At 38.1% G+C, this 26,184-nt stretch overlaps 1 protein-coding gene across 1 annotated transcript in view; it reads right to left on the bottom strand.

Annotated features, from left to right (window-relative positions):
- Window positions 1-26,184, bottom strand: part of plxna3 (plexin A3) — a 181,298-nt gene that overhangs the window by 99,798 nt on the left and 55,316 nt on the right. The window contains 2 exon segments of the mRNA XM_073816195.1: window positions 1,984-2,084; window positions 9,931-10,071. Of these exon segments, the coding sequence (XP_073672296.1) occupies window positions 1,984-2,084; window positions 9,931-10,071 (242 nt within the window).

The following is a 26,184-nucleotide window of genomic DNA, read 5'->3' as shown; positions in this document are numbered from 1 at the left end:
AATGATGGAATGCGGAGCATGTTTTCATAGGAACGTTAAAGTACAGCTTTGATTCTAATGAAAGCAGATCAAGGCGTTTAGGTCTTACAAATATTCGTCATAGTGAAATACGCATGACTGTAAAATGGATAGTTTTGAAAATCTGATTGCATTAGACAAGTTTGAAGCGGCTGGAAAATAGCTGATATATGAACACGCACTTCAAATGAAATCCATCTCACTATACCAGAAACAGCCTACAGTTGTTCATAATTTTATTGAACACCTGCATCTTTCATCATACCGCTCCAGTTTATAAAAGCTTTAGGTTAAGATATCACAGCATTAATACTATAATGCTAAAACTAGTTTTTACGTTTCATTTGTCTGTACATAACTGTACACAGTATCACTGAAATGCTTTGAACAGCAATCTTCCCACAATACACGCTAGAAAATTTTCAAGAGCCATGACCGGGTCACAAAGCGACAAACCCAACTGTTGGGTTAAATTAACGACAAAACCCCAGCATTTCAGGTTCAAACAACTCAACACAGGTTCATTTATGACCTAGCAGTTAGGTTCCCTTTTTGATAAAAACCTTTACTATTATCTTAAATTTTGTTGAGAATCAACAGACATTTCCCACAAAATCCAACTCAAGAAGCTCAAATTATAAATCTTTATTGCTGTCTGGTCTTAACACACCTACCAACCAGCTGAAACACCTTAGAAATACCAGTTAAGTGGGCGAGTATCGTGCTAAACGTGTTAGCATCAACGTAATAGGTAGCCCGAGTTTTGCCAATGCCGTCTGGTCCAAACACCCCTAGCAACCAGCTGAAACACCTTAAAAATGCCAGCTAAATCTAGCTAACATCGTGCTAAACGTGTTAGCATCACTGAATATTTTGTAGCCCGAGTTTTGCCATTGCCATCTCATCCTAGCACACCTAGTAACCAGGTGAAACACCCTAGCAACCAGATGAAACATATTAGAAATACCAGGCTAACATCGTGCTTAATTTGTTAGCATCAACGTAATACTTTGTAACATTAGTTTTGACATGGTAAGCACCACTCATATTTTCTTAAGAAAATGTACCAATTTAGTTATAAGCTTACCGTTGTGAATTGCATTAGGGTAAGGTACGTTTTCAACAATATTTTTTTATGTTCATGCTCAATAATTGATTTTTGTTTATTTTTAACAAGTTTAACAAGTTAAGGACTGCACTTTAGACACGGCATATACATAAACACATATAAAAGGTTAAGTGTAAAATTCACTACACTTTCAATTTAACAGTGTTGTCACAAAAATCCTTCCACTCCTATTGAAGCACATTTAGGGCGCACTCACATTATCCCAACCAAACCAAACCATGCCTGGGCACGATTGCCACCCCTCCCTACTCCCCCAGGTGCACGCACTCACACTGTACTTCTTATCGATCCGAGTCCGGGCGCGCTTTCGTCATTAAGATGCGATTGTTTTGAAAAAGCAGGAAGTAAAGCGCTCTCTTAACACTGGAACCCACCGTAATGATAAGTCTGTGTTTTTTATTCGGAGTCGTTTGGTGCGCGATTACAGACAGCCCTCTCACATGTCATCATATTGCTTAGTTGATCTGTCACGTGCGCAGCTCGGACATTCACGTAACCCCGCAGCGCGCGTCAAAAGGTTTTTACGGAGGCAGATGAAGGTGAGTGGTCGCGCAACTGACGTCTTCACCTTTTGAATCGCGCTCAGGCGCGATTGCGCTCACACCACAGCCTTCCGCGCCTGAGCCCAAGTGAACCGCGCTCCGGCCCACCTCTGCAACCCGGCCGCGGCGCGATTAAACAATCCGCGCCCGGGCGCGGAACGAAGCGATCACACTAGTCAAACAAACCAGGCTTTGGGGGTCAAACGCGCCCGAGCGCGGTTTGGTTTGGATAATGTGAGTGCGCCCTTAAAGACAAAGGGTGGTATCTGTGTAAGTAAAATGACATTGACTCACTTGTTATGCAGGACACACCAGCCACAGTGAGGATCCCCGGAGCCCAGACACGTCCTACAGGTGCTGTACTGAGAACAGCTTTCCACTGACAGACGGCTCACCTGTAACACATTAATACAACTCGCGTCACACCAATACAATCACAGACAAACATCTTCTCGATTATAGGGATGGTGTACTGCAGGGGTGTCCAATCCTGCTCCTGGAGGGCCGGTGTCTCTGCAGAGTTTTATTCCAACCCTAATCAAACACACCTGATCCAGCTAATCAAGCTTGCTAGGCAGACTAGATACTTTGAGGCAGGTGTGTTGAGGGAAGTTTTAGCTAAACTCTGCGGAACACAGGCCCTCCAGGACCGACTTTGGACACCCCTGGTGTACTGAATTGATAAAGTATGGGTTTAAAATTTATGTTTTTTTTTATGTTTCTCTCGACTTTGGATATTCAGTATGTGGGTTCCTTGGGTTCAAACCGGTGACCTTTTGTACTGCTAACACAACATTGAGATATACATGAGCACCTGCTTAAATACATTCTTGTATTTCAGATTAATATGCAAAGATGGCTACAATTACCCCATATGTAGAATAGGATAAAGGTTATACAGTGTGTTTCTGTGTGTGTGTGTGTGTGTGTGTGTGTGTGTGTGTGTGTGTGTGTGTGTGTGTGTGTGTGTGTGTGTGTGTGTGTTCTGTGTGTGTACGTATAATTATACCCAATCAGAGCCTTGAGAGTCACATGACCCAGCACTACGGTTGGGCATTGTTTCGAATTTATTGATTCTGATTCCAAATCTGACTCCGCTTATCAGGTTCGATTTCTAACGATTCTTAGTTTCTCTTCCAAAGCGGTGAAACACAATAAAATTCAAGTCTTTATAGATCAAAAATACTTATTTTGTGTCATTCCTTACAGCTGAACACAAAAAAGGAAGCTACATAAAATTATTTTTAGGAGCTGCAAAACTTTTAAACCTTCTTTTCGAAGGGATGGAGAAGGGGTCTCACATGTAGCATGTGCCGACTAATAAAGAGCACTCGGCATAGTCGGCACTCAGGATGCGCAACGCAACAAAGAGGGTACCATAAAAGGGACCAACCGCAGATTGCTGGTGACACCAACCTTGCAACATAATAGTTTGTCACAATAACAACACTTAAAGCTTTGTCTTTTTCTAAAATTTAGCCACAGTTTAGAGCACCTTCCACCATGGTCCATCGTGCAAACTGACTTTCAGTATTCAAGCGGACGGTTCTGTGCACTGTGCAGATGACGTGAAAATGATGTGACCGTGAGGTCCGGAACTGTTAAGGATCTGATTCCTTTCTTATGAATCCGATTCCAGCATTGGAATTAAAATTCGATTCCTAACCCTACCCAGCACACAGTAGTTCATCTCAACACATGACTTCATTCGAAGCTCCCGTCATCCATCTGAAGCACACATGTCCAGGATTCAGGAGCAAACAATTTTCAGCTGTGTTTGTAAATACAGTCAGGCGTTTCTCCTTACAAAGACCATAAAACATTCCCAGGCACATTCGTATGCAAGGAACGCTACAGTATCAGCAAAGTCAACTCATGCGGAGGAAAAGAAAATATTACACAACAATGCAAGTGAGACTCATAAAACCACACGTCCTGGGGACAGCGACGTTCTAACGGTTGCAGATGTGCCGAATCGGAAGAAGGCAGTCGGCAACATGACGGCAGATATAAAAACACAAGCTTATAGAAATGATTATCAGGAGACTGGAAAAGCGGAAGGTCGAAGACAAAAATAACATGAATATTTTCAAGCTAAAAGAGAAGTTGGTGTGGGCTGTAGCGGGCCGGATGATTGGCTTACTTAAAGCTCGGCAAGAAGGCGAAACCCAAAAGCTGTTGTTTTTGAAAACCGCTTGAGTTCTAAAAACGCTCATTCCATGGAGTTGTAATCGCCTTTGATCGCTGGTAAGATTAGAGTTAAGAGTGAGAAAAACAAGAGGCACAAAAAAAACACCCCCACCCAAAAGGGACACAGCTCAGCCTTTCAAGTGCAGAGTAGCTGCTGGCTCTTCATCATTGTATGTGTGTGCGTTTGTGTCTGTGTGTGTGTGTGTATGTGTGTGTTGCGTCAGCAAGTCAGGCCGGGTGGGTGAGCTGCAGTCTGTTTAGTCTATGTTAATTTATTCCGCCACATAGCTATCGCAAAAATGTACGGTATTATAATCCAGTTCAGACGTCTGATGGCAAAATCCTGACGTCATTTACTTGCGTATAATGCATGAGGCATATATCACCCTGCCTGTGAAAACCCTTGTTTTCTACATCAAATCATCCTACATAATGTAAAGAAACTTAATATAACCTTGATATCTTTAATATTGAGTGAGTAAAATCATGTCAAAGATTGAAAACAATGTGAAACTTTGCTGATCCAAACCTCAATTAGATTATGAGACTTTAGCCTGGATTACATGGTCGAGTCTACTTTAGAGGCTGTTTACACCTGGTATTAAGATGCGTTTTGGTCAATCGGATCACAAGTGGACGATATAGAGGTATTCATGTTTACACCTGGTATTTTAATCCATCCCTTTGTCAACTTTCAACCGCTTTTGTCCTGCTTGCTAAGGGGATGGTCTATGGGTGAGTCCCTCGGCTTTAGTTTAAACGCAAGCGGGAGAAATGATGGGCCACAAACTAATATTATGTCAGAGTCCACTGCTTGTGTTGTAAGTAAACATGCTGCACAGTGTTTTGTACATGTATTTGTAATGCTGCGTTCACACCAGCTGCGTTAGAGGTGTCAAGCACGAGTGATTTCAATGTTAAGTCAATGTGAAGACGCGTTGACGCGCGTCTGGAGGTCTCGCGCCGCGAATAAGTGCGTTTAGTGTGGCACAGTAGACGTGGTTCCGCCTCATTCCCGCGTCTAATTCGCGTGAATGGCAAGAATTGAGCGTTGCCATGGCAAAGTTGAAAAATTTGAACTTTGGAGGAAAAACACGCCACATTAACAAGGAGCTTGCTCTAGTATTGACGTGATTACAGCGAGCGGAGTCGCAGAAGCCCCTCCCATGACGCGAATTTCCAAGTGAATGTCTCGGCTTTTACGCGCGAATGAAGCGAATAAACTCAAACTGTTCAAGCGGCAAACAAGGTGCGGTATACGCAATTTTCACGCCTCAAACGCAGCTGGTGTGTTTTATAAGTATTATAAGTTATGTTTTGTGTTAATAATATTCTTTTTATGTTGCGTATATTTATAAGGTTGATTAATTTGGTATACTGTTGAATAGTTTAATATACATCAACGTGTCATATTTCTAAAATAAATTAATGATTTTTCTGATGTCATATTTATTTTAATAAGTCAGAAACGTGCAGGTGGGCGCGTGCAGCAGGTGACGCTAATTATGGGTCCTCCGAAGGTTAGACCGTCTCATTTCAGTTCTCTTCGCGAACTTCTGAGGCTTCCACCTTGAAAGACCGAGTGCTCACCTTTTAAGGTCGAATGCTCATAAGGTTGCAGCCCTTGAATTGGGACACAGCTATTTCCTGGAGCTGCGTTTGTCTGGTTCTTCGTCTGCAGCGCATATTAAGTTTCTGCCCGAGAGCGCCCCCTGGCTTTTGGATGTAGCGGCATTTCACCGTAATTCATTGAGAAGCATAGCAAACATCATCAGCCAATTTATAGGTGCACTCCTAATTTTTGTCAGTTTCACTGCCTACACTTTTTTTGCCATGGTTTATGCATCTGATGGAGAACAAACTGTGCCATTTCTCTAATTAGGTTGCTCTGTATTTTGCACCTGGTTACTTTTGGCATATTTCTTGTGTTTATGTTCAAAACATTTTTTTACTTTTAATGCAAAATACACTTAACTATTTGTGTTGATTTGTTATATAAACAAATGATTTACATAAAGTTTTTCTGGACCCATGAAAATGATGAGAATTCAGATTTGGACCTTTGAATGTAAACTTTGAGAACCCCTGCCCTAGTCCTTTAAATGTATATTTTATCAGAGCCCAGCCAAAACACATAACAGGACGCAATTGAAAAATACAAAGAAATACACATGTTCAAACACCGACACATGTGCACAGGAAGAGTCCATTGGGTCTCCTCTTATTGGTTAGCATATAATCATAAAGGAAAATGATTCCTGTAAACACATCCAGGAGCGCCACGGTTTGGACTGTCACTTTCTGATGGATGAGCACAATGTCAGGTAAATGAAAGGTTTTATCTGTTTCTCGCTCTCTCTCTCCAAAGAAATGGCTGAATTACAGATATGATTCAAAGAGCGGGATTGTAAATAATGACACTGCTCGAAAAACTTGGCATTCACGGACCTTTTTACAGACGCCCACCGAAGGGCCATTTTCTGAGCAAACACACTCTCTCGCATCTCTGTGCACCTGCAGCAAATGAAATATTCAAATCCGGCAACTCCGATGGTCAGTGTAAGATATGAATTATTGACTCTCAGACGTTTCTTCACAGTTCATGTTTCATGAAGTGCACACAGGGCATGGTGCGGCTAAAAAGGGACTTCACAAAGTGCTTTGTGAAATGAGGCAAGCAAGGCTGATTTGCAAAAAACGGCCCTTAAACATCTCCATGTGTGCCGGATATAGTAACAGATGAACATCAGATGGATAACACCCAGGGCTGGGGTTTATTTACACCTGGTATTATGTTGCCTTTTAGTACTCAAATAACATTTTAATAATGATTTCAATTTTTATAGCTATGAAATACAAATCCGGAAGTCATATTTATGACGTGGGATGTTTTCAAGTGATTTTAGGTTGATATTGGGTGGTATAAGATCTCTTTTCCATTACTGACAAACACAAGATGCTATTCAAAGCTTATACAACTAAATGAAAAATATAATGTTGTGTGAACAGGAATGCAGAAACGAATACGATTATAATTCTTGATTTCGGCTGATATCAACTATTCCTCGTATAAACATCAACCTTTGACACCACAAGATGAGGTAATCATTTCAAGTGGCTCATAAATGCCCAATCTTGTCTCGACCATCCCAGTTCAGCCTGATGTTTTTAGATTAATACGCCGTTCATGATCCGTACGCAAAGAAAAGCTTTTAATCATCTACGGGACGGATCGACGAGTTCACTGCTGTGTGATGCTTTACCATAAACTTCTCTTTCAGATCTGAACACAAATCTGGATGCGTGGCATTCGTCAACAGCACTTTAACACTCTTTTGTGAGACTGTGAGAGGAAAAACATTCATCTACTTCCTCATTCAGGTTTACAGTGTCACCCTAAGAACTCTGGGAAATTCCCAGCGATGAGCGATGTCCCTACAAACCATCTTACGGTAACTTGTATACCATTTTCCTAATACGAGTTGAGTTATATATTGAATATATATAATATTATACATTTATAATAAGGTTGGTGGGAAATAAAACACAAGTATCTGATATCGTCACAAGGCTAAGAAAAGCTTTATGGCCCAGATCTACACAATATGGAACAGTTTTACCTTCAAGCGTAAATTCTCATGAAATTAATCCCACTTATTGCATGTCTAATTCCTGCCTACACTCCTCTGAAGCCTGGAGCACATTACAATTTTCATCACGTTTTTTTCCTTGAATCACACAGATAAGGATTTAAAAATATCCTCGGATTGAAGCTTTGCTGGTGTTTCAGCGTTTCACTTCAAGCTCGTCTTAAAGAAACAAAAGAAAATGAGGCCTTTCAAAAAATGCACAAAGACAACAAATTTCTGCTCGTCTCTGTATTCCTGAAAAATAAATGAGCATTGAGAGGAAGGCAAATGAAGAAAAGAGAGCGCGTGTTATTCTGTCTACAGCTGTACTGTATGAGAGAGAGTCTCTGCGTCTGTTCAGCAGAGGAACTTCGATTTATCTTTCCTTTCCTTCAGCTGCATAATGGAGCATTATGGGAAGGCTGTTATTCCGCTCGGCTCTGGATGGAAACGCTTCCCCACCATTTCTTATTAGGGCCGAGCAGCTGGGGCTCCCATTCAAAGTCGTGAACTAGCGTTTCGTATTCTGTTTTCCTGTCTCGCAGATGTTAAAACAACATATCTGAGATTCTGGTTGGGGCCGTAAAACAAAAGCAGTTTTGAGACAGGGCCCGGATGCCGTTCACTCCGCCCTCACAAATGTGTCTGTAGTCATTTTTTTTCTCACAAGTGTTATGAATAGCGATTAAATTAACAACAACTGATATAGTTCAAAACAATAACGGTAAAGTTGGGAACAAAAAAATCTAAAAAGAATTTGTGACCTGTGCTGGCAAATTTTTTATTTATTTATTTATATTTTAACATTGTCTATTAAATAAACTTCAAAACAATGTATAATTTGTTGGAACCTGACGAAAAAAAAAATGGCAGAACTACACCTGTTTGAAGTTGATTTGGTCAGCAAAGTCAGTTTTGTGAATAATCCAGTTAAAGATTGTTGAAGGTTCAAAAACAAAATCACTGCATCCATACCTTAAAATCACTGGTACAACTAATACATTTAACACAAACAAATTAAAAAACAATATCTATAGGAATCTTCCATCTATCTTGTCAAAGCAGATTAAAAACTTTAATTCTGTGTATACTGTATGTATATATATCGGGGTCGAGCGCTTGCACATATGTGCATGCTTCAGATCTGTCAGTCAACATCAGTAAGATCATTTTAATGTATTATCTCTTTTAATAACTCTTTTAACATCAAGCAAGTCCTGGACTTAGTTTTTAATTCCTGCATGTTCCTGCATGTGGATGGAGACGCATCTTTGTATTAGATTAAGCATTAAGGATGATACACCTCTCAGAAAACATTCAAAAAAAGATCTGATGTTTAATAAAAAATTTAGAGCATTGGGATCACTATATGAGGGCTTAAATGTTCTTATTTTTATGAAAACCCAGATTCAACCCAAAATCTATATTTATACATTTCTTCACCTGTATCTTAAAATTACGCAGATCCCTTTCCGACTCATTTTGCCAGCACGGGTCACATTTATATTATTTAGTTTTTTATGTATAAAAACATGTTGGGGTAAAAATAAATATTTACAATTTTGCACTATTTAGGGTTCCCACACCTTAGTTAACTTCAATTTCAAGAACCTTTCGAGGACTTTTCAGGTCCAATACTCTCAAATTCAAGTGAGAGCAAGGTTACATTGTGTTACCTTTAAAGATACATTGTTACAGTTCCCTTTCGAGGGAACTCGCACTGTGTCACTGCGGTGACACTTTGGGGACGCCTCCAGGGGTAAGTGCGTCTGAATGTGTACATCAAATTCAACCAATGGTGAGGCTTAACGACAATGACAGGGTGACGCGGGAGCCAGGAAGTATATCGCTATCTGAAATATTGCCAAAGACAGCGTTACAGGGACTCGCATTCGCATACAGAAGATATAAGCATTTAAAGTGAACAGTTTAGCATGTGTGCTTAAAAAGTGTAGACTTATTATGATATTATCCTGCACTACACAGGGAATAATATGGATGTTTTCCAGAAAACTTCTAGCATAAAATAGATTCAAGCACTTTCAATGACCTGTATCTATGTATGTATATTTTCAAAAACTTCCCAGGGCCTTGAATTTTTTCCCCCAGATTCACAAACTTTCTAGGATTTCAAGGACCCGTGGGATCTTTGACTATAGTTCACTGCACTAGAAACTAAAATATGCAACATCATTATTTGGTAAACTATTACTGTGCCAGATTTCAAACAAAAATGTAAAGAACTATCCATCTTTTTATCATATTTATAATACCATTACTAGCCGTAACATATCAGTTACCAGCCATAACAAACGCAGTAAGTCAAAATATTTATACTGCCTGATACTCCACATCACATCCTCGCATATTAAAAATGTGAAAAGATAAGCTAATAGACTCAGACTAGCCGAATGAATCTCACCTGTTTCTCACTCAGCAGGTAAATATATTGATAATCTGGACTGAACATCATGTCACGCAGGATCGGGCTTCCCTCCACGACAGTGACCGTCTCGTAGAGTAAAGCGTTTTCAGGTGGCGGTGGTGCACCATCCACTCGAATCTGTGAAGAAACAAACAAAAAGGCAGAGTTATATCAACAGAAACACAAAACAAACTTCAACACACACTGTAAAAAATATTTTTGCACTGATTGTTTTTAGGTTCAACTTGTATTTTCAAGACATTTTAACTGTATTGACTGTATTAGTGATGAGTTGCTGTAACTTTAAAATTAATTAAACATAAATAAAGCAAATCCAACTTGATTTAATAAGTTACAGCAATTCATCACGTGTCAAGATAGTTGAAATTACTTGTAAATCCTAGTTGATTAAACTTAAAAATGTAAGTGCAAAAATATTTTTTTACAGTGCACATTCATGCATGAATCATCAGCGGCTGTTTACTATTTACCAAAAACTACTTTCTGTTCAACTTAAAGGCTTTATTTAGCCTCTTCCAAATGGATCAAATGAAGGTAATAAAGTCTTACCTAATAATTTTTTATATTAAATATTCAGTTTCACTTGAAAATGCATTAAACTGCAAATGCAAAATAAGTTGCGAATGGCACTGGTAAAAATGTTAGGTATTTTTGCCATAATGAAGATCATAAAGGTATTTTTGTTCACCGGTAAGCTCAGCATATCAACATTTACACATCTAAAATTCCTCCTGACACACGCAGGATTATAATTTTCCTCATGAATGCAAAAATCTTTGTCTGACCTAGAAAACGAATGTGAAAGTACGCCAACCAGCAGCGGGATCGGAGGGAAAGATTATTAGTATATGATCAGATGTGTGATAAAAATCAATTACACTTGAACAACACACACGCGCAGTCGAACCCCATGCTGTTTCATCATTAGCGCTGACGCTTGTTTCCTTACACTGATAATTAGAGCAGTTCAACTTGCTGGAGCTCTAAATGTGTCAAAATCCAAAACATCTTTGAAGTGACGACTGAGGGAAAAATACAGAGAGCTCCTGACAACCACACCCCTACCCGCTCACGGCACCAGAAAAAAACATCAGCCCGCGCCTCTGTCCTAATCAATTCTGACGCAAATGCGATAGAAGATTGAATAAGGGTGCACATAAACTCATTTCTCACGAAAAAGGTACGAAACGCCTTTCGCACAATGCAGAAAGATCAAAATGACGAGAACTAAAGGAAAAGAAAAGGAGAATGAAAGGAGCGCGGAAGCAGATGCATTGGCAGCAGATTTGGGCCGTCTCCTAACTATCTGGGTCGGACTGAAGTGACAAACATTGTTAGTCTGTTAATTAGCTGCTTTCTCATTGCAGCAGTTGCAGTAATTAGGGTTGACAAGGTGGCATCAATTAGTCGAAGGATGCCATATTGGGTGTCACGTACTGCCGGCCAAGTCAAAGCCCACGTCTCTCCGGGCGGCAGGACAGAAGGGTTCGAGACGTGACGGACTGCGTCTGCACTTCGTCAATTCATGCGCCACCAGCTGTAGTGTCGCATTTCGCAGCCTTCGTCTACTTCGTCTTCGTTCAGAGGGATCGCTTTAACGCCAAATGCAGAATCTGATCAATTTGCAAAATAGATTCCAGGGCGTAAACGATACGCGTCGCTCCTTGTTTCTCGGCGGTTACGCAAGCCCTTCACAATGTGGGGAAATTCGAGTATCATACATTGACAAACAATCCTTTACCCCTACCAGCAGTGCCACTGTAATATTTCACGGCTCTTTTATTAGAGCGCTTTCATGCAGGATAATTCAGTCCATTTGCGCAGAGATAGAAACGAGAGTTTATTGGCACTCGTTCAAATTTTACGAAACAGAGCGACACAAAATGACTCCGCAGAGAGTTGGGAAGAGTTTAAACAACCCCAGTTTCTCCTCTCAGACACTGACTTATAATACAATGACTATCTGATAGGCCTAAAACCCAATAGCCCAATAGGTTGACCAGTCGATCGCAAAGGCAATGCAGGTATATGGCACATAAGTTAACCGTGTATGCTGCTTCACACCTCCACGAGCTTCGGAAAACAGACCGTAAAATCGGCATTATGGTCTTGGAGTTATTAAACACGCAAGTCTTTTTGAGTTCCTGCGCCTTTCTTCTCAAATGTGTTTTATGCTCATTTGTCGAACTTCACCAGGATGTGCTTTCTTGTCTTCATGCAGGAGCTGATCCTTTGCTATTTTAAGGAGTACTCGACATGAATTTTTAAGTACTCAAAAAGAATTGAGTAATCGTGACAGTCCTAAAATGCATTTGAAGTGTTATTAAAATTTTTTAACTGTGTTTGTTAGCAGGTAGATCTGGTCGGTTAATTATTTTAAAAGTAGATCACCAAACAAAAAAGTCTTGGCACCCCTGGCCTAAAACAGTGTTGGTCATAACATTGGTTGGCATCAGTGAGATCAACTTTTTGGTTTATTGGAGGTGGTTTATGTAAATCTTAAAAAATGAGCTGAATCTGTATAATAAACAATAACGTTTATTGGTTGTTATGATTTTTCAAACCGTAAGATGATACGAGATTCTTGCAAAAACACGTTCTTCAAAATTTCAAATTCTTCAAATTTTTGTGTTTGTTTATACAAAATTTGCATATCGATTTATCTGACTATTAGTTAAGTAATAAGCAAATTATTTTTAATAAAACACTTTAAAATGAAACATTTAAGTTGAAACAACTTAATTTTAAGTTTTAATTTAAAATGTAAAAGTTGATCCATCTTTTTACAGTGTAATAACTAAACATCATAGCCTGACTGATTCTCTCATTTAAAATGACACGGTGAGTTATTTAAATAAATGTTTACAAAACCAAAAGTAAACTTTTTGAGCACTTTTCCTCTATTTGTGCATTTCGCATGGCAATCAAAGCTAATGTACCGGTGAAAAATAAAGAGTGGCAAACTTTTCTCCAAAACAACCCCAAAAAAATGCACAGCTGAATGAATGATTGCTCCAGGCTTTTTAGCCAAAATGACGCTCGAATCAAAAAAATATTTCTAGCTCAATAAATGGCAACTATGACTCCAAAAACCCCAGCAGCTTTCTGTCGGCGATTGCTCCCCTATAATCAGCAGCACTTTTCTGCCTGCCTAAAAAGAAAAAAATCAGTCCTGGACTTAAATGTCTTTCAGGAGGGCACACTGAAGATGTGTACTCTTTTCTCCAAACAGAGATGTCCTCATGCGCTTGAGTGTTTGAAATTCAGAGTGCTTGCTCACCCTGCCAAATGCTGACCCCGCAAAAACATCAAACAGCTCAGATGAGGGTAATTGGAATTTAGATAAATATTACCTTCCCCCCTCTGCGCCTCTGCCGTTCAATAGATGGCGGGTGGCGTCGTTCGCCTATCCATCTATTAATTAACCTGCGGTGGAGTTGTGACCCGTACGCTGTGGTGCACAGACACAAGACTGACGGGTTTGATCATAGCTGATTTTTCCTTCATCGATCACAGAGGGGGTGTAGAAAATGGGGAAATTACTAAAGCAAGAAAAAAAGAGGGAGGGCAATTTTTCTCATTTGGGGGCTTCTTGTATTTTTAACAGCTCAGCTTCAAGTAGTGGTTGAAAGATACCCTTAAGTGAAGTGGGTTTCATTTTCTGCCTCTTTTAAACTCAACCTAAATTATTATCACAAAATATGACCCTGTGTATATGTGACCCTGTCTGTGAAATCCGGTTTGATTTCAATCATTGATTTCACATTGATCGACATCTTACTCAGTCAATTTGAAAGAAATCAAGTTTATATTGTCACCGAATGTTCTTTACATTATGTAGGATGATTTAATGTACAAAACAGTAAATAATAAATAAATAACTTTAGCTGGCTTTTTACAGACTGGGTCACGTGTTAATACAGACACATAAACACAGCTGTTGGCAGGGTGAGCAAGCACTCTGAATAAATACACATATATACAGATGCACGCACACACGCGCATGCACATAAATGCATGCATGCGAACGCACACACACAAATGCATGCACGTGAATGCATGCACGCAAACACATGCAAGTGCACAAAAATGCATGCAAACGCACGCCCGCTTTCTTGCCTTCATGCAGGAGCTGATCCTTCGCTATTTTAAGGAGTACTCGACATGTACTCAAGGATTTTTTTAAGTACTTAAGCAGAATCGAGTAACCGTGTCAGTCCTAAAATGCATTTAAAGTATTATTAAAAAAATGATGATATGAGACTCTTGCAAAAACACTTATATAAGACTATTAGTTAAGTAATAATCAAATTATTTTATTTCAGTTATTGAGCATTGTCAACTATTTCATACACTGTAAAAAGTGAAAAGTTAAATCAATTACTTCAATTGGTAACATTTATTTCAAATTACATACATGTTTAAGTAAAAAACAACTTAATTTTAAGTTTTAATTTTAAATTTAATGTTGATCCAACTTTTTACAGTGTAATAACTAAACATCGCAGCCAGACTCGCTCATTTAAAATGACACGGTGAGTTTAATTAAATAAATGTTTACAAAACCAAAAGTTAACTTATTTAAACTTTTTAAGCAATTTTTTGCACAAATGCATACACACGAATGCATGCACGCAATCACACGCAAGTGCACACAAATGCACGCATGCACGGCAACTTTGCTATTCAGTCTGTAGCCCTTAGTGTTTAGATAATGCTGAAAATCAGATTTAAATCTATAAAAAACTGATTTGAGGATACTCATAGGTACTAAAAACTTAAAATAGATACCAACGAGTGCATGAACGAATAAGCAAGAAGGTGAGAGAGTCGTAGTGTTGACTAACAACACTGACATATGTGAGGGAGGGGCGACCCACCAGAGGTTCATTCATCACTCAGATCAAAGAGAGGACAGAAAGAAGAAAAATAGTAAAGCAAAAGTGTGAAAGACACGGCCGAGTGCTGGAAGAGTGATGGATCGGGAGATAAAACTGGAGATCCTGTGGCCATAAAACAGGACGGCATTCTGAAAACTCAATTATTCTGTAATGACAACACAAGACCATGTGACAATCCCAACTATTGATTTATCCCAGTAAAGAGCTGCATTTCTGCACAGATCCTACAAGACGGCCATGTACAATATCTCAAAATGAAACTTAACCTATAGACTCTGGGTTTATAACAAAACTAGCTACTGTAATCCAACTAAACTAATTTCAAAGGATGCAACAGTAAAAAAGGCTGGTAACATGTGGTCATTGTTTTTTTTTGTTAAATAGGGGTTAATTTAATGCACAGCATGGTTGATGTTTTTGTTGGCTAACTTAAAATCTTCATGATTTTCTACAGTACTTAGTTGCTTCTTGGACATGGATTACCATGACAAGAAAACAATTATTTAAAAAAATTGATTTAAGGGGATGAACTTCTTATTTACACAACTACTGAGATACTTCATAAAACATTTACATTTAGGCATTTAGCAGACACTTTTATTCAAAGCAACTTATAAAAGTAAGAAAAATGAAGCGATTGGTCTTGGATAATAAATATTAGTAGTGCTGTACAACTGTAGATGGAGAAAAAAGTATTTTATTCCTAGGCTAGCAAACCACCACATATTACAGTCAATAGCAAATACTGTTCATCTTCAATGACAAATACAACCGAGATGCCTTTTATAAACACAATACATACAGAAAGCTAATTCAAAACCTTCACTGTATCCCATATGCGTTTATCTTATGTGCTTCTCACTTAGGGGTAAAAAAGACCATGGGTACATGAAAGGATAAATAAAACATTATTATTATAATTATAAGTTGCTATTTTAAACTACAACGGTCTTTGAGATGGAGGAGCAATGTTATCTTAAAGCATAAAAGCATTCAACAAATGCCATTTCTGCACAAGGATAAAATATTTTATAATATATTGTGAAAACACATATACATGCAGTCCCCTCCACACAGAAAGAGAATTATGGAGGTGAATGAGATATATTTTGTCAAGAGGGTCATGATGAAGTAGCCTATGATGCCGTTGCTTCTACATTAAAGATTTTTGATCCTCTCCGGGTTCAGTCGAGCCCTTTAACAGGTCTTCCACTCTGGGTGAAGGTAGATCCATTTTGCATGAGAACCCCGGTAATGAAAAAAGCCCTCCATCGCTTCCAAAATGAGGTCAAAATCCTCAAGCCGCAAAATCAGCCTCTTATGATAGTGAAGGAGACAAAGGCTCTGCACCCCAGGAGCTGAACAAAGGGTCTGTAATTCAATTAGAGCCTTTATCCCATTTTCTCAGATCAAGTTTGAAAGATGGACGTCAGCAGCCGAGTTTACCCAGATACACGCCATCAACACCTGCTTTGTCTCCCTTTAACCTAACAAACATGACCAACTAAACCATCAAAACCCTCTACCGCTGTAGCCACTTTCTTTGGTATTCTGTGACCTTTGACTGGGCCTGACCTCTGAACTCTCATGTCTGCACATGTTTTGGCTTTAAGGGCGAGGTCACAAGACTCGGAGTGCTTAATGCTTTCAGAAATGCATGCAATTCATTAACAGGGAAAGGAATTATGGGAAAGAGCGAGAATCTGAGATGTCAATTATAATGAAACATAAATAGTTGATTTATGGCAACAACAGCAATGCACTGCTTTCAAATATAAACTGTTGCTAGGGTTATGGTTGCTAGGGTGTTTTGGGTGGTTGCTAATGTCAGCATCTGTTTATTAAATATCTAAGGGACTGTTTACATGTCAACATTTTCAGCCAAAAACAAAAAAACTTTTAGGTTGTTTGGTTTTGGGGTCCTGAAATTTTTGGCGTCTTGACTGTTTGTATTTATCACACTTTAGAATAATGCGTATATGCAAAGTCATGTAGTATTTCTAAAGTGTAATTTATAGTCGTGTGTAGGTTACACCTAGGCAAAATTTTAACAACCTACTAGTGGTTTGCATGTGTAAATGCACGTCGATGCGGACGACGACACAAGAGTATAAAACCGACACGTAGCCTACAGCGTCGAGGCTATGCCGTACACTGCACTGACTCTCTTACTTAGTATTTTTGTCTTGTTTTCAGTAGAAATATCTAAAAAATCTTAAATCAAGATTTATCTGGCAATGGGGTGAGCAAATTTTGTTTAAATTAAGTGTTTAAGAAAAAGAAAACTTACTTCTAGATTTTTTTTTCTCACACCCTTTGGCAGATATTTTTGCTTGTTTAAGGTTTAAATTTACTTAAATTTGATATTTTTATCTAAAAACTAGACTTATTTTCTTAGGTAATTTTGCTCATCAAGAAAAAGCATCTTAATTTAAGAATTTTTAGATATTTCTATTGAAAACAAGACAAAAATACTAAGTACAATTTTTCTTGAAAGAAAATTTTTACTTATTATTTTTGTCTTGTTTTCTGTGATTTTGTGCATAAAGAAGCAAAAAATAATAATAATTGTCAATGGGGTATGGAAACTTTTTTTTTTCTTAAACACTAGATTCAAGAAAAATTCAAGAAAAATTTGCTTACCCATAGGCAGATTTTTTTGCTTTTTTTATGCACAAAATCACTTAAATTTGATATTTTTGGTCGTAAAACTAGACTTATTTTCTTGGGTCGTTTTGCTCATAAAAGCATCTTAATTTAAGAATTTTTTGATATTTTTATTGAAAACAAGACAAAAACTACTAGCCTGGGATGCATACAGCGATTATTCATTTGCACGGATGACAATTGTCATGTGTGCGTGGAATTTTTCAAAACTGGAAAATATTTTCTCAATCTCAAATCTCTGCTTGCTTTTGCAAACACTAATAAAATAATTCAGATACATCTTCACTAAAGGTAAAAAAATCTAGGTCACATTTCATTCTCTACATCCTTTCAATACAGATGTTCTCTTTACAGACACAACACTGTATTGTGTTACAAAAATATCTAACATAAAACTGTAATTTATCCTCTACTGTAAAACTCGTTCGCCCTACATGGTTGAGGGCTTTACTGGGCGGTGAACGCAAAAGATCTTTTTGGTTTAGTTTGTAGACGGTACAGCAAGAGTCTCCAACATGCCCTTCACCCTTCATCGGCACCTAGTTTCACTAAACAGCAATTACCCCGAGTCAGTCATGTATTTCACCGCTGTATAATACCTAAATTACAAGTTCACCATCACCAGAATATTTCTTTCAAGAAAAGCATTCAATTATCATTTACTGTTGGTTTTGAATATCCGTATGGAGTAAATTACAGCCCACTCGCCTGAAACACACACACACATTTTGGAGAAAGTTCAAATGACAGTGGCACAGTTTTAAGGTTTTTCTTAATTTGCAAATTTTACCAAATGTTGAATCTTAATTTAGGAGCAAAATAAAACAACTGAAAATAGCAACACAGACTTTATACGACAGGCTTCAGCAGTCAATAAAATCACACCCAAATCCAAGGTCTTAAATGAACACCCAACAAGCAGCAAATGACAGTAGCAATTGATTTTCGACAAATAAATAAAATGAGGAGTTGTTATTTTGCTAAAAACATCCAATGAGAAAGACAAATGACATATTTCTTTCTTTTATGTTCGGAAATAAAGACACATAAATATCACATCTCCAGTAGTTTCCGAAGAAATCTCAACACATAAAACCTCAATCCCTGAAAATAAAAACCTTAATTTTATAGCTCCGTCATCCTTACTTTATGTATATTTTTATATTTTAATGGACACATTTTTCCAAAGTGACTTGATAAACCCATAGCAAACCCTTTTTATTTAAAAAGATAAGGTTGATGGAGCATCTAAAACCGAGTGATTGTGTTTTTCTCTGCATGCACACAGGTGGAGCGACTGCTGGCAGCAGTGCCACGGATTTGGGATTTGGTTTCAGGTATCTCATGGGCTGTCGCACAGAGCAGAACGTGTGTAGACAGGAATGTTACTTTTCTCACACGCTTGTCACGGGCCACAGATCAGCCAGGCTTCTGTGATGGCTGCTCAGATGCTGGATCTCAGCCAAGGGAACGTCTACAAACTCACATCTCGACCAACACGAGAAATAACCTCTAGGACAGGGCATACAAGTCATCCTCTAAGCAAGGTGAAATAAGATTGAGCCTGGACAAACTAGTTCATTATGATTCAGGATGTCTGCTGTTTACTGAAGTTAAAAGATAAGCCCCGGTAACTAGGGCTGCACAATATATCGCTTCAGCATCAACTTCACAATGCCTGCATCTGCAATAGTCACATTACAGAGCATAGAGCATGGTTTTCAAAAGAAACACTATTTTGGACCTCTTTGCCAGTAGTACATTATATAAAGGTCTAAGATGACAGAAGGAGAAATCAGTTAGCTATACAAAAATGCAAGGCAGAAGTTAATTCAGAAGTTAACTCTTTCCCTACCAGCGTTTAAAAAAAAAAGTTGGCTGCATTTTATGATTTTCACAAAAGTTTAATGCCTTTCCGAAAATTTTCTTTAAAATATATAAACATACAAATCAAATGAAAGAACAGACCCTCTGCTTTCAAAAAAATTTATTTGTTTTTTATCACCTCTCAAATATGGGAAGGTTTCTTCAAAAATACCATAAGATAATTGCATTTTTTGTAAAGGACTTTTGTTAAAGATCAACAAATCAGAATTCAGAACGATGATCAAAACATACACAGCCTTTTTACAGTTTTTGGATCAGTGGATATTTCAGTGTTTTATAAGTTAGGTAAGAGCGCCACCTAGTGTATAGACCGTTTCATCGGGCACATGTGCAGTGACGTGATATGCGTCTGGTCCGAGTTTAACTTCCGGTTTTTGTTTGTTTAATGGACTGACTTGTTGCTGAAACTGAACTCTTAAACAAATACCTCGTCAAAAATAACAAATGTTTTGCGTTCCTATGTAATCTACGTGTTGTTTATTTTGCTTTTTATATAAATAAACTACTTTAAAAGGACTTTGTTGTAATTTATTCTTCGCGGAGTTTACCGGAATTTACGTGATGACCACGAAAGCAGCTTGTTTATGTTGTTACTGATGAAACCGTCTATAATAGTGGAAATATAGACGTAAAAACTCGTCAGTGGCAGGGAAGCGTTTTCTCTTAGATGACGAGATAACTTAAAACACAACAAAATATTGCAATGCCAGTTTCCGCCCAATATCGTGCATGCTTAACATTAACATACAAAACTGACAACAATGACAGTCAATAAACAAAATAGTAGGGGTATTTAGTTGTGATGCACTTAATGTAAATTCTGGGCCGAAACTGACACCAAAAAATTGGATACACTTGGCTAAAAACTGAAACCATAAAACAAAAATGACTTAAAAATATATATGTAAAAAAGTTTCTATAATTGTATTCATATTCAGTGGCGGCCGGTGACTTCTTTTTTCGAGGGTGCACAATGCAGGCACATTAACAGATTTTTAAGAGCATGTATTTATGATTTTAGCCAGTGGTGCTCGATGCGAAGTTCATCACAACATGTATGTAGCCCGTCATGTGTATGGTTTGTAATTTCAAAATATGTGTTCTGTGCATCACATGTCTTTTAAAAATAAGTGCCTGCTGCAGATGCATCTAAAGGGTTTATGATAAAAGAGACGCTCGCGTTTGCCAGATACTCGCATAATCTCATGAGTAATCAGAGTTTACCGTTAAGGGAGTCTCTAGCGTGTATTTTGTGAACGTGAGCGTCTCTGTTATCATAAACGGTTTTGACGCATGTGCAGCAGGCACTTACTTTGACAAAACACGTCATGCACATGGTTCACATGACGCAACAAACACATATTTTGAAAACACAAGCAACACACATGACACTACAAACACTTATTTTGAATTTGCGCCATTCTGAAGAGCAGTCACGAGCCGCTACTTTTAATACTAGCTTTATTACTTTAACAAATCTGTGTTAGACTACAAACCAATAAAATATGTAATATTTTTCACTTGGGTATATGCAACAAAATCTTATTTATCAGCTTTTCATTTAATTAATGTTAATAAATGACTATTAAATGAAAAACAACACTAATTAATAAAGAAACTCAGTAGTGTTGTTAATACTACACGTTTAATTAAGATACACAATCATTGTATTTAACACAACAGCATGACAGTGAGTCTCTGTTCTGTTTATGTCAACGTGCTTAAAATGGGCTTCAGTTACGTCAACACCTTACTGAAAACTGCACTTCATCATCAGTTACTGACAAACCCAATGAATGTTAACAACTATATATGATAGCCTGCTGCATTTCAGAGGAACTTGAACTAGACTTAAAAACGTGCGAGTCAATGCTGACGCTAGAATCACATTAAAAGCACGACCACAGTCAGTGGAGCATCACACAGCACTTGTGTGTCATTTTGAATTGTTTGTTTGTCCCTCTCACAATCATAGGCTGCCTTTCTATATAATGTGTGTACAGGCTAAAAATTGTGCACAATTTTCTAAATGAACGGACAAAACATCTTACCCAACAATGCATTTTGCCCCACCCTCCCTATCTCAGACTACTGCTGTTTAACGCTGGCATTTCACTGAAGTAAAAAAAGAAAGAAAAACACAGACAAAAAGTTTGCCAATGACCTCACGGAGACACTTAGCATTCCAGCGTAAGCTTATTAACCTCTCCTGCCCAGATCCAGACAAAGGAGAAGCCGACATGAAACCAAACTTAATCCTGGAATTAATTGTGCAGGAAATTGCGTGTTGGTGTTGCACATCATCGCTGTAACACACAAACCTTTCTTTCTAAGTGCCGTCACACCGTCAGCGATGTGTTTGCAATAGAAGGTCTCTGTTTGTGTTAGCAGGGAAAAGTCCAGGAATTCCTGGGCAATTTAAAAAAAGTGTTTCCATTGCCTTAACCCTACCCGACTTCCCTTTCTGTCCGGAAACATAAAAGACAAAGTTAAAAGGCGACATCCATTCTGCTCAGCAACTCATCGGAGAGTAACTTCAGTCAAAGATGGAAGTCAATTACAGCGTGACTGCTTTGTCAGGAAAAATGGGTTCAAGAAGAAATGTATGAATTTTTAAAATTGAGGGGTTGATGGATGATGATGCAAATCTACGTTGAATGCACGTCAGCCTGAAGCACAGGAGATTTAAAGAGGAAATTGACATTAACGCAACAGTGATTTAGTTCAGCAGGCTTACAGGAGTTTTGTTATTCCAGGCATTCCTGTTTAGACGAAGGGACTTGGTTAAATGTGTGTGATGCGAGCGCAGTTTTCAAAACAAGTCACTTAAGTAACTGTTGTCCGAGACAATAATCATGAAAGGAGGTTCGCAAACGCAAACATTTCACATTTGATTTCAATTTCAGTCTACATCTAAACTCCAGCCTAAAATCTTAGTCAAAATGCATTTAATATTTAGTGCTGTTTGCAGTCGTATAGGGTTCATTAAATTTCTAACCTTATATACCTTATATTTCCTTTTATAGATTAATTCAATGATTTGGTTCAGGAAAAATGTGCAATAACATTTTTTCAGGAAAAAAAAGAAGCCATCTGGCACACAATAAAAAAGAGGACCAAATCATCATAGAAAGTGGTGCTTTTGGCTTTGGTCAATTTGCAACAAACTATTACTCTACCAAACATCTAGCAATGCCCTAGCAACCAAACAAAATGCCCTAGCAACCACCTAAATGACTCAAAAGCTTTGCATTTACATTTATGCTTTTGACACACGCTTTTATCAAAAGTGACTTATAGTAGTGCAATGTATACATTTTTTTATCTGCATGTATCTTACCATACTGTTATATGCAACAACATACTACAAAACAACATTAACTCTTTCCCTGCCATTGACGAGTTAACCCGTCAATTAAGAGAAAACGCAGGGTCGGGTATAATAATAGTGACATCAGGTCTCGGGTAATTTAAAATTAATGTGTTTTGCCGAACGGACCTGGGACGACCCGAACTCTCTCGCGTGTGTGCATAGATTTCCTTTACCAACCCTTCCGCTTTTTGTGAAGCCCTTGTGACATTGTTTGGCTGCACTGCAAAAAATGACTTTCACGAAAAATTTTACTTAGTATTTTTGTCTTGTTTTCAGTAAAAATATCAAAAATTTCTTAAATTAAGATGCTTTTTCTTGATAAGCAAAATGACCCAAGAAAATAAGTCTAGTTTTTAGACCAAAAATATCAAATTTAAGTGATTTTGTGAATAAAACAAGCAAAAAAATCTGCCAATGGGGTAAGCAAAAAAAATCTTGAAAATTTTTCTTAAACACTTAATTCAAGAAAAATGTACTTACCCAAAAATAAATTCTTATTTTCTTGGGTCGTTTTGCTCATCAAGAAAATTCATCTTAATTTAAACGTATTCTTATTCTAAGTAAACTTACTCTTGAAAGTCATCGCTCTTACCCAACTTAAACAACCCAGAAGTCAAACAGTTCAAACTCAGTGTACGTTTTGATCATCGCTCTGAATCAGATTTCTATCAAGTCTTTTTTTTTAAAAATGCAATTATCTCAGCTTTTTGCTCAAAATTTTGTATTTATGAAAAAACCTACTCATATTTGAGAGGTGATAAAAAGAGAACAAATGAAGGTAGGATGAGTTTTTTTTTTTTTTAAAGCAAGGGGTCTGTCCTTCCATTTTATATATTTTATGTTTATATATTTAAAGAAGAAAATTTTCTGCAAGGCATTAATCTTTTGTGAAAATCATAAAAAAATGCTGGCCCTGAATGGCAAATAAAAAAATGCTGGTGGGGAAAGAGTTAAGTACCAGAGGATAGTATGAAAACAATATGAATATAGCTTAATTTTCAAGTAGTCAAGTAATCGTTTTTAGAGTCTGTGGTCAATCCCATGAACTTTTACACTGCTAACGCAATCCTTTACCACAGCTTTTAACTCTTTTCTCTCTATTTGTTTTCAAATGACCACACTGCATACGTAATGCCATGCAGGTTATTACAATTATTACAGGAGGAAGATCACAGCAAATCTTTTTCTAGCGCACTCTGTTGCATTTTGGTTTCCCACTTCCAACGTCCATGTTTATCCGACGGGATAAGATTTCTTCTTCCACATCATTAAGTCAACAGCTAGCCCTACTCATTATGTGTTGAAACAGTGTTTGGAATCAAGAAGGACAAACAATAATCATGTCACCATGTTTGAGAGCAAACACAATTAATAGCTCTCTCTCGCCCCGCTGAAGTGCCCTTCGGGTTAACAAGACGCAGACGGGCGCTGTTGCGCGTCGGCCGGCTCTTTTACTCGGACAATGAGGTCGCATTAGCTTATCTATAGAAAATATTTCAATGCTCTTTCAAGCGCTTTATGGAAAACCCCTTAGCACAAGTCATAAACAGCAGATCGATCGACGTAATGGAAAACTGAGCTTGATTTAATCGCCGGTTATGATAAGCTAATCAAAAGACAGTTACTTAGACATGTAAATCTCTGTTTGGGTATCGTATTAGTTTATGTAAAAATAAAAGGAAACATAATAATGCCTAGCTTAGACCTGAAACCCAAAAGACTGAAAAACCCATTAGTGAGAGACTGAAAGTGTCCAGGTGTCCGACCGGCATGATGGGCATTCCACATACTCAAGTTTAAAAGCAGAGGAGCTCTGGATTATCAGTCACTGTTTACGGCTGAGAAAGAGCTTAAAATACAGCTTAACAAGTGTCTTAAAGTCTTACGTTTTTCCTGTTCACTTCTGGGACTTTCACTAAACATGGGGTAGGCTTGACATAGGGTACATTTACACAACAATGTGTAGTAAAGAGTAAAAACTGTAGTTAAGATTAAAAAAAGGTTTTCCTTTCATATGCAGATGACAATTTTGTTGAAACAATTCACATTTACATTTATTTGTATTATGTATGCCAAGCCAGTAGTTGGTGATGTCACACAATGTCTAAACACATGATATGCATGTACATGACGTCAACACTTTTGCACATTTGTCATTTAAACAAATGTTGCTTTCAAAACGTTGCAATTTGAAACCCGTTTGCAAAAGTTTGCATTTTCAGTCCACCAAAATGCCACTGTAATGTAAATAAACAAATAAAGTTTTCATTATTTCTTGAAAATGGAGCTCTGTGGTTCCCGAAGAAACCCACAGCACTCAGAGGATCGCAAAAAACCCAACTATAAATTAAACGCCATCTTCTTTTGCATTCAGACCTTTCCTCATATTTTGAGACAAACTGTTCCCTTAAAAGAGAAAAAAGAAAAACCACAGCAGGCGTTTTCATTTCTGCCACAATGAAATCGGCACCTAAGTGTGGTTGGCTTTGTTTATATTGCTTTGTCGAGCAGACGGGGAAGCGGGCAGAGCAAATGATTGGCCCTATTGTTAAGGGTCTCCATCTCTGCAACCTTGCGAGAAAACACAGTAACCCCTCAAAATGAGCGTTTACGACGCAGCCCGCTAACATTTTTACTGCATCCCGCTCCTAATAAAAGCTCACACCAATATGAAACCCATTTCAAGTCATCCTATATATTTGCAGCTGACCCGAATTGGTTTTCTGTGGGCTAAATAATTAAATTTGAGCCATCTGGAACCTTTGTGATCTAATTCAGACCTTTTTCTGCAGACCGGTCTGCTGTGCCTGAGATTTCTGCAACATCTTTGAAGGACTCACAGGAATGGAAAAGCGGGATTAGGAAACGTCATTCACAGCAGTTTAGGTCCAAAGCAATGCAATGGTTTTGGGACTGTGAAAAGTGTGAAAGACAGACACTTGTTTGTGGATGACTCACTCGTTTAAATAAAAAGTGAGGCGGTTATCTGCAGACAGGAGCGTTCAGGCTTACTCGCTCTTGGTCAGTCTGTGAGGTAGTAAAAGCTTAATAATGACACACACCACCTATCAGTTCACAGTTTAGACAGTGTCCGCACTCCCGGCTGACATCTGGCCGGAAGAGCTTCGCACTGAGCACTGCTTCCACCCAAAACACACTTTGTCAACAAACTTCCTAAGTGCCGACTCCATTAAAGTCTAAACATGTGAGAGAGAGAGAGAGAAAGAGAGAGAGAGAGGGATGGAGAGAGAGATAGAATGAAAGACAAAATAAAAGACAGAATAAAAGACAAAAGAAACATGAAATGAAAGACAAAAATGAATGAGTGAGTAAATAAATAAATAAAGAGAGCGAGATAGAGAGAGATAGAGAGAGAGAGAGGGGGGGGGGTAGAATGAAAGA

The sequence above is a fragment of the Paramisgurnus dabryanus genome, chromosome 11, assembly GCF_030506205.2.
Source record: "Paramisgurnus dabryanus chromosome 11, PD_genome_1.1, whole genome shotgun sequence".
Taxonomy (NCBI): domain Eukaryota; kingdom Metazoa; phylum Chordata; class Actinopteri; order Cypriniformes; family Cobitidae; genus Paramisgurnus; species Paramisgurnus dabryanus.
Note: the sequence above shows the minus strand (reverse complement) of the source record. Positions and strands in the feature narration are given on the sequence as shown.